Source organism: Ascaphus truei, chromosome 3 (genome assembly GCF_040206685.1).
Source record: "Ascaphus truei isolate aAscTru1 chromosome 3, aAscTru1.hap1, whole genome shotgun sequence".
Lineage (NCBI taxonomy): Eukaryota > Metazoa > Chordata > Amphibia > Anura > Ascaphidae > Ascaphus > Ascaphus truei.
The window spans coordinates 9,706,597-9,720,056 of record NC_134485.1 but is presented as its reverse complement, the minus strand read 5'-3'; the positions used below and the strand labels follow the sequence as shown (position 1 = coordinate 9,720,056).

Genomic DNA, 13,460 nt, shown 5'->3' with positions numbered 1-13,460 from the left:
AGATGTAGTGCCCCTGTAATTTAATACTAGTAGGTGCACTCGTGAGTGGGACCTGTACTATGCTGTATGTATACTGCAGCTGATAGTATATTATAGATTCGTTATAACAGATCTAGGTCTAAGTGCACCTAATGTGTTGTTACTTGCACTCACTTATGTTATAGAATATGTAATTATTGCTGTGTGGTGCTTAACACATATATATATATATTCCAGGTATATGATGGTCTAGCTGGAGTAAATGCTAGTATTACTAGATATATTACAGGTGAATATGGTGGCACTGCTGTAACTACTGTATAAGCTTATACTGAGTTATCAGCTGAGTACTGCTCCTGGTAGGGTTTATATTCCGGTCAACTTGAAAAACCTTCCCCTAATAGGGTATGTACTTTACATGTGTGGTGGTGATCTGGCACTTGAGGTGTTAATACCTGTGTTGGGTGCCGTTTTGCTCTATGTATGACCCCCTTGAGCTGATTGCTGTAGTGGGGGGTTAGCATTCAGGCTTCCTATATTGAAATGGTATTGTATTGCCAGTATTACTATATGCCGTTGCTGTGTGGTGACTTATAAGATCATTGGATCTTATTTTGGTCCATTACTGTGCACGGGCTGAGATACACTGACTTTCTAAGTCTGACTGAGTCAGTGTACATGAACTCCGCCTCCGCGCGTGCACGTGGTCACGTGTTCGCCGACGCGCGCGTTTCGCGAGTGCTTTGTCAAGGCTAGGTAATCAGAGCTCTGTCTGTCTACCATGTACTAAGTTATATGCCCTTTGCAGCACCATTTCCTATGTTACATATCTAAGCTGTAGCGGGGGTAAACCATAAGTGTATACTAATTATGAAAACAGTAATGTTGTTTTGATTAATTATGTGTTCCATTTTACAGTGCTTCCTGGAAAAAGGTACACCAAATTTAGGTCCCAGCCGGGACGGTGGGGATTCACCAGGGGGAGATTGTAGCCATACATGTAAAATGGTCTGCAGTTGTCTCCCCTGCTGGCAGTAAACCTGGTAAGTTACAGGCATGCCAGCAGTAATCATGGAGGTTTGCCCTCACACCCTGGTGAGGTGCCCTATGTATGGGTGGGAGTGGCTACATGCTCTGAGTCCACAGTTAGTGACATCAGAGCTGTGACAGTTCCTGAAGTATATAAGGCACAGCACTGCCCAAAGTTAGTTGCTGCTGAGGGTTGCTGAACAGTTTGAGTGCGTGGGACGGAAGGATCCACTAGTGCAGTAACTAGTGATCCATTTCTACATCAGACGTTATAAGAGCCACACTGTGTCCAGGGACCTGGCACAGGGGTGATCTCCCTACGGGGAGAGGGGTTCCACTCCATTGGGAGGGCGTACCTATCAAAGGGACAGCAAATCAATATGTGCGGCTGAGACAGCTGGCTGTGAAGGGCAGCTTGCCCATACAAGATTAATAAAGATGCCCTGTTCAAAGAGACCCCCACTGTGTGAGTGTGAAGTTAATCTCCTGTGGATGGCACCATTGAGAAGGAGTTCTTCATCAGGACCATCTCCCTGCGGATGCATAGACCCTGATGAGGTGGAGGAGCTGCACGTGATATAGGTAGGACTCGCACACACTACCTCAGCTGCCTGTCTGGACTGACAATCCCCGAATACCATCATGCGGGAGACTCAGGAGTCCTGTTACCTACAGGTGCACCACCAGACACGACCATGTAATGGGGGCTGGTTAGACCACACGGGCCAATATGAGATTGGGTGGGTCAGACCAGAGGGAATACCCGTTACATATGTTAGCTTTGCATTTTTTAATTTGTGAAACTTAAATGATCTTATGCTTAAAAATCATTGTGTAGTACTGTATGTACTGGGTTTTTTATTCAGTCGTTGGAAACGCAATTTACTTTACACATTTTCAGAATTAAAATACATTTACCGCACAAATAACGGGAACTCCTGGCCATGAAATTAGATCTCGAAGAATGGAGACATCTTCTGGAGTGTACCAAAGATCCGATAACTATCCTAACGGATCATAAGAACTTGCTTTACATTGAAGGAGCACGTCGCCTGGAAGCCCGTCAAGCCAGATGGTTGCTATTTTACTCTAGATTTAATTTCACAATTTCCTATCTTCCTGGATCCAAAAATGTCAAAGTTGACACCTTATCTCGTCGATTCTCTCTGGACGACAAATCTGAGGATCAGCAAAAGCCCATCCTGTCTCCTAAATGTATTCTTTCGGCCACTTCATTCGGAGCTCTCAAAGACATTGTCCGCCAACAAAGCCACATTCCTCCTGGCATCTCGCCACCTCAGGACCGTCTCTTCACTTCTCTGAACCGTAAGAAGGTTCTCGAATGGAGTCATTCTTCCAAATCTGCAGGACACCCCGGCACCAAGAGGACATTGGATCTTATTTCTCTCACATTTTGGTGGCCGGGGATGCAATAGGACGTAAAAGATTTGTAGCTGCATGCCCCACGTGTGCCAGGACTAAAACACCCAGAATCCTTCCCTCGGGTCTTCTTCAACCTCTACCTGTTCCTGACTGGCCTTGGACACACTTGTCCATGGATTTCATTGTTGATTTGCCTATCTCCAAGGATATGAACACGATTCTTGTGGTAGTGGACCGATTCTCGAAACAGGCCACTTTCATACCCCTCAAGGGTCTTCCCAATTCTCCCAAATTAGCCGATATCTTCATCAGGGAGATTTTTCGCTTACATGGAGTACCTATGGTAATACTATCAGGCAGAGGCTCTCAGTTCATTTCCCGGTTCTGGTGCTCGTTTTGACTCCAGCTAGGTATCGCTCTTCATTTCTCATCTGGATACCACCCACAGACTAATGGTCAGACGCAGAGGACCAACCAGTCTCTTGAACAATATTTATGCTGTTTTGTATCTGACTCCCAAGACGACTGTGCTGAACTCTTACCCTGGGCAGAATCCGCCCACAACAACGCACGTACTGTAGTGGTTCAAACTTGGCGTTCCCTTTCTTCATGAATTACAGATTCGACTTGTCTACTCTTCCTCTTGTTCTACCTTCCTCAGGGGTCTCAGCGGCAGATGACAGGATCAGAGAATTGCAAGACCTTTGGAAAAGGATTCAGGTCAACATCAGGCAAGCAGTCAATAGGCAGAAGACTCAGGCAGATCGCTACCGAAGACCTGCTCTGGAACTAAAACCTGGCGACAAGGTCTGGCTGTCATACAGGAATATCAGGCTGAAGGTCCCTTCTATGAAATTCGCACCCTGATTTCTTGGACCCTCTCTGTCTTCGAGAGGATCAATCTGGTTGCTTATCGGCTCGCTCTCCCTCCTTCCATGAGGATCCCCTCTGTATTTCATGTTTCTCTTCTCAAACCCATGGTCCAGAATGCATACTCAGTTCCGGTCCCTTCCACTTCTCCTCATATGGTCCAAGGCCAACCCGAGTATGAGATACAATCGATTCTGGATTCCAAGATCTCCAGAGGATCCCTGCATTATCTGGTGCCTTGGAGAGGTTTTGGTCCGGAGGAAAGGTCCTGGATTCCGAGTCATCGGGTTCACGCAGACTGACTGATTCGTATCTTTCATTCTAAATTTCCGGACAAGCCATTGTGGAGTTGCCCAGAGGTCGCTCCTAGAGGGGAGGGGGGCTACTGTGAGGAATCGCCATCCTGGCGGCTGAAGACCGTCTCCTCACCTTAAAGACCCTTCCGCGACAGATATCCAGGATGCGCAATCTCATGGCCCAGTTACATGCGCGCGTGTTGATCTTGCGTGGTCTGACTCCCCCGCCCGGGCTCTGACTCCGCCCTCCGCTCCGGCACACGACGGAGCCACCCCGTTGACGCGCCAGCGATGAGCGATGAGAAATCCAGCCACCCCGTTGACGCGCGTCCCAATCTCCGCCCCCGCTCTGGTGACGGTCAGGACCGGCGTGGGAGTGACGTGCGTACCAGGCTCCACCCCCTGACCTCCGTGACACGCGCGGGTCAGCGCGCGAACTGCCCCTCCCTTGTTCCTGATCAGGCTGCATCATAGGTCACATTTGTGTGCACCAGCAGCCAATAGGATTCCGCTTCCTGGTTCTTTCCTGGCTTTCTATTGGAGGATCTCCCTTTTACATGCCTTCCTGTTTCAGACTCTCATTGCTGAGCATAGTCTACTGTGGCGCCGTGCCTTGCTGCATTCAGTTCCGTGACCTTGCCTTGCCTGTTAACCTCTTGTTGCCTGGCTCTGCTTATCTCTTGAACTCCGCACCTCTCCTCTCCTGATCCGGCTACGAACGACCATTCTCCTGTCTCCAGTCCTGACCTTGGCTAAGTACTACAACGATCTGCTACTCTCCTATCCTGAACTTGGCTACGTATCCCGACTATCCGCTACTCTCCTATCCTGAACTTGGCTACGCACCCCGAAGATCCGCAACTCTCCTCTCCTGACTTGGCAAGTACCATCTACTATTCTCAAATCTCTAACCCTGACCTGGCTTGCACGACCAATCTACATCCTAGGCGCGCCTGCGTGGCTGTGGGTTGGCGTTACTCAATTCCCTACCTCAGCACCGCGGTCGCGCTTCATTTGTGGTGAGCTACGCATTACACAAGGTGAGAGTGGGGGGCTTTTCCCAGCGATACGGCCAGCATCTGGATATGCTCCGTCGCCGTAGCCCCCTCTCCCCATGCGGTTAGGAGAGCTGTGAGCCCAGCGGTGGAAAGTCCAGCAGCCGCAACTACCGCTTCCCCCACACCCGCTGGTACCAACCCACCAATATCCAGGTGGTCACCCGCTCCCTCCCCATGTCCTTGCAGCCGCGGAGCAGGATTAACCCCCTGTACTCCAGGCTGGTTGGTGTCTGCTGCAACTGCAGCTGAGGGGCCATGCCCCTCCGGTGGAGCCATTCGGGCTTCATGATCCTCCAAGACCTGCTCCAGCTGCCCTTTTGCCCGACCGTCTGTCGGCAGTCCATAGCCTGTACATCTTTCCACGATTCTTTCTCTGTCCCAGGATCGGAACCCCACTATAATGCAGGAGACTATATCATAGGCTCAATTAGCGTCCCGCCCCTGCCACCAGTAAATAAGCTTGTCACGGGAGACCAAGACTTATACACAAACTAATACCGGGATTCTAGACTGAGCACAACAAGGCGGGCAAAATAAATTGTAATTTATTTCTTTTCAGACAAACACACAAATCTTGCACAATTACACTTAATAAAACACTTACTGGGTAAAGGGAACAAAATCAAATGTCCTTGGAACAAAACAAAGTCTCTGGGCACCCCTGCACGCATGCAAGTGGGTGTGCAAATTGATCCGTGTAACAGTTCCTGGCTAGGGACACAAGTTGCCACTCCTATATCTCAGCCAAAAGGAAAAAGTTAGTTCAGTCCTTATAGGGTTCGTTCGGGAACCCTTAGCTCTAACGAATTCCAAAAGAGGGGCACAAGCCTTGGTTACGATATAATTAACCCCTCACACTCCGGAACCGCTGACGTCGGAACTTGGTGAATCCGATGAAATCTTCAGATGGAACTAACAGGGACTGGGCAGCAGGCATCTTTATGGGGTTAAGGGTCCTATACCTAAGATGCACAACCAATCCCCCCCATGGAAACAGTTCTCCCACCTATCCCAGACTTGCCAGTACCTTGCAAAGAGGGCAGAAGTTGCTTCCCAGGTTGCTCTGCGCATGTGCCAGCGTGACACCTGAGCTACTTAGCATACCGGGCTCAACCTTCTACCTGGCGACAGCAAGTCTGGGATCTGGCCACAAGGTGTGAACAGCCCATATGTTGGACCGGTTCCTGGTACTTAACAATTTCTTGGCCGTCTTAACACCTAGTGTTACTGAGGCTTTTCAACTCCGGACTTCTCATAGACACTGAGGCACTGACTGCCCAGGGTGCCTTTGAAGTACGGCGATGAGAAATCCCTCAGTACATTCACCCGTAACATATTTACATGTAAAAGGATTTATTACCGGACCAGCAGGAAAAGTTTCTCGTCTTTACATTTTAAAACACCAAGACAATATAGTTTATTTATAAAAGTATGTTATGCTTATGCCACAATTATAAACCTGATATGTATGGTTATGGTTTCTTTTTACTTAGCTGCACTCCACAAATTAGAGTGCTAGCTCTTTCCAAGCGCGGGTTAGCCCCCCTTGTGTCGCAAATACAACTGGCACATTTTACACATATTCACATAGATGTAGCTAGGTTTTGAGATGCAAAATGGGGACAATAAAGATGGTGGAGGGGGAAACAGGTAGTTACGGTGTACACACAATTAACCCCTTCAGTCCCAACGCGATTTAGGGTTAACCAGCCAGGTATAATGCCTTTATTAGTTGCCTGGTTAACTCCCTATCGCGACATACAGTCCCCCCATTCTCTGCTAAAATGTGTGAGCAGGAACATTTCCCACACATTCGTTACAAGCTGTTTCCTCAGAAAACGTCCTAAAAAATCCAGAGATAATTATAAAATATAAATGTCAAAAGACGACACTTACCTCTGCTCTTCTTTCCTGTCTCCTGACGTGAGGTCGTACAGGTCGTGTTACCTAAAAGATCAAAATCTGTTTAAAGAAAACGTACATTTCCATTCTAGACTCATATTTTGTGTTTACTCTCTGACCCCACATAGTGTATGCGTGTACCCTCTGACCCCACATAGTGTATGCGTGTACCCTCTGACCCGACAGTATGGGTGTGTGTGTGTGTGTGTATGTATAAGTATATATATATATAAAAGAAATCAGCGCTAGGACTAGCACAAATGAAATATTATAAGTGAATAAATGGGTGACTAATAAATGTACTGACCCAGGTGAAATGAGCTAGCAGGATGCAGTCCTAATGAGGATATGCCTATCCTAATAAATGGAAGAAAGAAAAAAGGCGCAATCCTGTATAGCAATAAAAACAGGAAAATTTATTAATTGAGCAAGGAAGACTAGGTGACTGAACAGATTTAAACAAACACAATGATGTCAAAAGACACAATAAACACAATATATGACAATAAAAAACAAGAGAACTCTTGAAAATAAGAAAGGAGGGAAATGTACCAAAAAATGTCCAATTGCGCAAATGTAGGAGGCAATGAGATGTGGGAGGAATAGTCACTCGATAGGTAGCAAATGACTGAAGCAACAAATGGGGAAATGTAATAGACCCGTCAGATGGATAAACAGCACGATCCAGACGAGGAACAAGCGGAGCACTAAAAGAACAAGTGAGAGGGGGCTACGAACCTGGTATGATTAAAATGTCCTTTATTGATCCAGCGACATCAGAGGAAAAATATGCACAGCTCGAACGCGTTTCGCGCTACAGCGCTTTGTCAACGAGTTCCTCCTACCTAGCACACATGTATACTGATATACAGGCATACCCCGCTTTAAGTACACTCACTTTAAGTACACTTGCGAGTAAGTACATATCGCCCAATAGGCAAACGGCAGCTCGCGCATGCGCCTGTCAGCACGTCCTGAACAGCAATACCGGCTCCCTACCTGTACCGAAGCTGTGCGCAAGCGGGGAGACTATAGAGCCTGTTACAAATGCGTTATTTACATCAGTTATGCACGTACTGTATATAACAATTGCAGTACAGTAGATGCATCGATAAGTGGGGAAAAGGTAGTGCTTCACTTTAAGTACATTTTCGCTTTACATACATGCTCCGGTCCCATTGCGTACGTTAATGCGGGGTATGCCTGTGTTACATACATGCTCCGGTCCCATTGCGTACGTTAATGCGGGGTATGCCTGTAGTATGCCAACCTCGTCCACCCGGAAGTGACGTCACTATAGTTTTGGCGCGAAAATTCTAAGTATAGGATACCGTAGAGAAGTATACCTAAAATCATAGAGTATATACACTGCCATCTAGTGGGTGGAGGTGGGTAGCAACAATGAAACACATTATTTAAAATACCACAGTTGTTCAACCAGCGAACAAGGTGGTCTTTTTAAATCATATCCTGACTTGGTGAAGAAAAAGATAAAAAAAAGGTTTCTACAAATATGGTAACAGTAAAATGTGCAAGTATGCCTCACCAACTCGAACAGTGGCTTGTAAATATCCTCAATATTTCAAGCGTGATTTCGTTGGTGTGCTGACGGAGGGACGCGGATACCCCTGTGCTCATCGCGGTTACATCTTTTGGCGAGACCGTTCCTTAAACCCTTGCACATATTATATGCTTACCCCCTTTTTCCATCTATAGAGGTCTAACATCAGCCTGATATTTCCAAGTTTGCATCCGCTACTTATCATCTGACGGGTCAATTACATTTCCCCATTTGCTGCTCCAGACATTTGCTACCTATCGAGTGACAATGCCTCCCACATCTCACTGCCTCCTACATTTGCGCTATTCGACATTTTTTGGTACATTTCCCTCCTTTTTTATTTTCAAGAGTACTCTTGTTTTTTATTGTCATATATTGTGTTTATTGTGTCTTTTAGCATCATTGTGTTTGTTTAAATCTGTTCAGTCACCTAGCCTTCCTTGCTCAATTAATAAATTTTCTTGTTTTTATTGCTATACGGGATTGCGCCTTTTTTCTTTCATTTTATATATACAAGGAGCTGAGTATTTCTGTTTATTCATCTCTCCCTTTGTTTTTCCCATCTGTTTATATTTGTGTATTTGGGTCACTAAATGAACTATTTTTCATATATTCCCTGTTATAGCATTATACAATTGTATTAGGCTTACCCCTGTGTATCTGACACTCTCACTGCTATCAGTACAGCACATGTATATATTTTTTTCTGTGTATATTCTCTCAGTTTTGCATTTTTTTGATTTATGATGTCTATTAGTCATTAACATCCTTTGTGACCGGCCGGTCTGTACTGCTGCACTGCGGGAAACTACTCTTTCCCTCAGTGAGCAAGGTTTCTCTTAGGGCATCGATTTTTTAGTTTTATTTTTTCTGGGTTTATTACACTGTGTTTTTGATCAATTTTTTTTTGTGTCCACCAATTTATTTTTTAGACAGGCAGTCTCATCAGTCAGTTGTTTGTATTTCTGTTATCTTTTGGATTTAATTAAAGTACCCTTTATATTTTTGCAAATTATTGTCTGAGTGCTACTTTAGAGGTTTCTTTTTCTTCTGTGTTTATATATATATATATATATATATATATATATATATATATATAAAATCAAATAGTCGATGCCATTCTGTGGCTAACGAAATGCTTTTATTTGTGCGAGCTTTCGAGATATACTGATCTTTTCTTCGGGCGATGTTACAATTTATTAATCAATTGTAACATCGCCGGAAGAGGAGATCATTGTATCTCGAAAGCTCGCACAATATATATATATATATAAAAAAAATGAATAGACGATACCGTTCTGTGGCTAATGAAATGTGCTACACTGATCTCTTCTTCCGGCGATGTTACTGTGGTGTATATATATATATATATATACTGTAGCTATAGCCACCTGCCTAAAACACTTGTTACAACAAAAGATTTGACGAAGATGTGAATGAACAAATGTAACTTTCCCTGGCTTGTTGTGTAAAACCCAATGTTCTGCACACACTGCTTCACTGCCCATTACTGACAGGCGATGTTCTCAATTAAACGCTTATACAATATACAAACGTTATCTACACACCACAACTTTTCTCGGAGGCCGCTGTGTTGTTCGATGTTGTGTTACATTTTCCTTGTCCAGTAGTATCTGCATCTGGCAATATAGTTGTTTTAGCTACAATAGAAAAGCAACAATTTCAATGAGTGTAACAACATTTTTTGTTAATGCATTTTTGTGATATTATAAAGGAGAATTAACTATTTTTTTTTAAGGAAGAAGAGTGTTTTCTCTATATATGCATGACAATATTTCACAATCACATAAATGAAGGCACAGCTGCACGGATTAGCCATACAGTATATGTGAGGCTGTTCCGGAGATGATATGGCTGTGTGAGTTACTGGAGAACATTGAATAAAACTTGCTCAAAGTTCCTCGTGGCTTTGGCCGGTGCTAACAGCAGTGTCCTTCACACTAATGATGAGTTTTGCCCAGTCCCTCTGGAGTAGAAGTACCTAGTCTGATTAATAGTGTGATATTCCCATCTCGTGCAACCCTATTCATTTCCGGGCACATACATTGTATGATAGGGAGGTTCACTAGTTCAAAATGCAAACTTGGCGAGCTGTGAAGTTCGTTTGGAAGCGCAAGAAGAAATTCTGAGCGATGTTTCCAATCCGAGCAACATTTTGCCCAATTTATAACATTTTGTTTATTTTTTAGTTCTTGCTATAATTTCTTTACAAAGTCAAAACCAGCTGAGTTCTTTGAAAAACAAAACACGACAAAATGTTAAAACCAAAACACCAGGGACATGTTCTTCATAAACTATCGCTCTACAAACCATCTGTACCTGATATGTTATCCAGAAGATTTATTACTTTTTTCAGCAACAGCGATTCCAAATAACTGTCTGAAATATAAAATAAACAAGTGCTACCCACGTTATTATTTAACATTTCAATTGCGAGTACCTCTTTACGTTCGGCGGATGGGTAAGAGTGGACAGATAATTACATTTCAAGAGATTTGGCCATAACTGCCAACAAAATATTTATAATAATAATAGATTTATAACAGTATTTTACGGATTTTTGTTAAATTGCTTGATTGATATTACTTCTTTAAACTTGTCGCTTACATTTAGAAACCCAAAATATAAATAGGTGATAATAAAATGAGATACTGTAGCTGTTGAAGCACATACTACATGGTTACTGCAAAACCAATATATGTCTCAACTTGTGAAACATTTTATTTGATTTATTTCTATATTAGTGAATTTTATTGCCCAAGCTTCAGCAATAGTCTATCTTTATCTAGCTCAACAGCACATATCCCCCATATATACCAAATGGTGGCAATATTCGCCATTTTTCGTAGTCATCTCCAAATAGTTAATATCAGAAAACTTAAAACAAAGATTCTGTAAATATGATGAAATAACTGTGTTTAATATTCTATGTGAGCTTTGCCATTTTTAAATTGTGAAACTTAAATGATCTTATGCTTAAAAATCATTGTGTAGTACTGTAAGTTCTGGGTTCTTTATTCAGCCGTTGGAAACGCAATTTACTTTACACATTCTCATCATTAATACGTTTATCGCACAAATAACGAATTAGATTAATAGTAGAAGTAAACTCCATTTATTTCTGTGCCTTTGCTGTGATAAATACGGGTCTTCCTTTGCCACATTTTCTGCCCCCGTTTTGCAGTTCAGAGACTTAGTACCGAGCTCTTCAATGTGAGGATATTCCGCTGATGTTTCCTCGCTGTGACATAACTACACGGGACACTAACCAACACCAACAACAACTTGTGTTACCAAACTGCACCATTTACTGCTGGCGGCGGCTTCAAATAGAAGCCCCTTACATGTCACACAGATTGTTCCCCTGAGAGCTCTTATACCATTGGGACCAATATGTTTCTGTAACACTATAGAGAAGTGGAAATGGCAGATACAGCAGAGGCACAGAATGTGATACATCACATAACAGTATGAGGAAGACAGGGCCTATGTTGGTCTTGAGAACTTGAAATATACTGTTAACTACCTTTATTAGAACTGCGTTCCCGATCTTGTTCCTTTTCCCCCTCTGCAATTAGAAACACAGAAACTTGTCATGCTTATGTAGCAGGGTCCCCCGGTACCCTCGCTTACCTCCGCTACAGCGGGGGAACGCGCAGTGTGTGTGGCAGGTCCCAACAGTGTTACGGGGGCGCGCAGGTTCTGGCGGCTTGTGCGGCGGGCTCGGCAGAGGCTCTAGTGGCTCCCTTTGCAGGGTGTCACCATGCTGCGATTGGCCGCGCATGCGCAGTGAGAGAGAGCTGCTGCGGCAGCCATTAGCAGGCTAGGCCCAAGGGGGACTACAACTCCCATGATGCCTAGGGGCATTGTACCAGGTGACACCACACAGCCAATAGGGCTGCAGCAACCCCCTGCTTCCTACAATAGATACATTTTGCACGTCTGGGACCAGGTCAGTCGGTGCTGGGACAAGGAATGGGTAGGGTCTGTGACTCCTGCACTAAGCCAGATACCCCTATTAGGCCCCAGCTAGGCCCCGACTCCCCTCAGCTTGTGGTTACTGCCTATAGATAGGGACACTGCTCCTATAGCACCAGTGTGAGGGACACAGACAGGACACGGCGGTCTCCTGTTCACAGGTGGTCTGGGACCAGACACCTACTACATAGACACTCCTAAAGGTGGTACCATCCATGCAGGACCCACCCAATGTAGAAGCAGAGGCTTTGCGGGTTACTGCACCGGATCCGTGGATCCCACCATCCGCAAGACAGCTTCAGCGCGCGCAAGTGTGGACACACCCAGCAGGTTCCCACCAAAGTGCACCAACTCACTCTTACACCTAATTGGGCAGCGCTGTACCGTACATTGGGTTGGGAGGAGGATTGACCTTGTGGACTCCGGGTTGGTTGGGTGCCCACGGGCCCCTAGGTACTCTGGGGGTGGGGTTATGGCCGTGCATGGCTAGGCGGGTAGCTGTACCTCATTAGTACTGTTATGATATGGGTTGTTCATGGTTATGCCAGGTTATAAGCTGATTGTAAAGTATTATTGTTTTACTACAGTGTTGTGTATTATTCATATATGTTCCTGCACAGGGTTATCCCACTGTGACGGTGAGGGGGCACCCAGGCCAGTAAATAAAAGGTATTATGCCCGGCTGGGTGCCCCTGAGTCATATTGTAACTGGGAAGTGTTAGCTCTGCAGCCCACTGTGGGTTGAGAGCCTGTAATTAAATTAGAATTGTCTGTGTCTTTCCCGCTAGGGATAAGCAGACCACACACATTAAAACAAGCTACATTAAAGGACTGCGGTCACGGTTAAAGCATTGGTTCCGAGGGTTGCAACCACACTTACCACGTCACTGTATTTGGATCAATTGGATAAGTGGGATTGCGGTTAGGTTTGTCCGTGCATTGCTACAATGAGTCACGGCCTAAACCGCAGGTTAATTGGATAAGTATGGCTGCGGTCATGTCTGCGCTTCAGGCCTTGCAACAATGAGTCCCTGCCAAACCGCAGACAGGGAGAAAGTTTAAACCGCAGACCACACATAATTAGATAGCTAACTTGAGTTAGGGACATGCGGGAAAGATACAAATTGGTGTGGGTACTGCTGGGGTCACAACAGTAAGGCAGCCATGGTTTATGTGTTGTTAGCTTTTGGGAAAAATAGTAAATGGAAGTCCCCCTCTTTTGGGGTATTACAATTATAAAGAGCAAGGACATTTGGATTCAGGCAGGTGAGGCAGCGGATACATTGGGAATTAGCAAGCTCAGTATATGACCGGCCATTCCGGTGAGTAACTCATGCATATCTTAAGTGCGGACTTCTAAGACACCACGCTGAGACGACTCCA

The 13,460-nt window shown here is 44.8% G+C and overlaps 1 protein-coding gene across 1 annotated transcript in view; it reads right to left on the bottom strand.

The window, feature by feature from the left end:
* Window positions 1–13,460, bottom strand: part of LOC142490866 (uncharacterized) — a 165,535-nt gene that overhangs the window by 29,784 nt on the left and 122,291 nt on the right. Inside the window, exons 25-28 of the mRNA XM_075593284.1 lie at window positions 11,626–11,667; window positions 10,419–10,478; window positions 9,647–9,739; window positions 6,512–6,562 (exon numbers count right to left, since the gene is read on the bottom strand). Of these exons, the coding sequence (XP_075449399.1) occupies window positions 6,512–6,562; window positions 9,647–9,739; window positions 10,419–10,478; window positions 11,626–11,667 (246 nt within the window). The remainder of the gene's footprint in view (window positions 1–6,511; window positions 6,563–9,646; window positions 9,740–10,418; window positions 10,479–11,625; window positions 11,668–13,460) is intronic.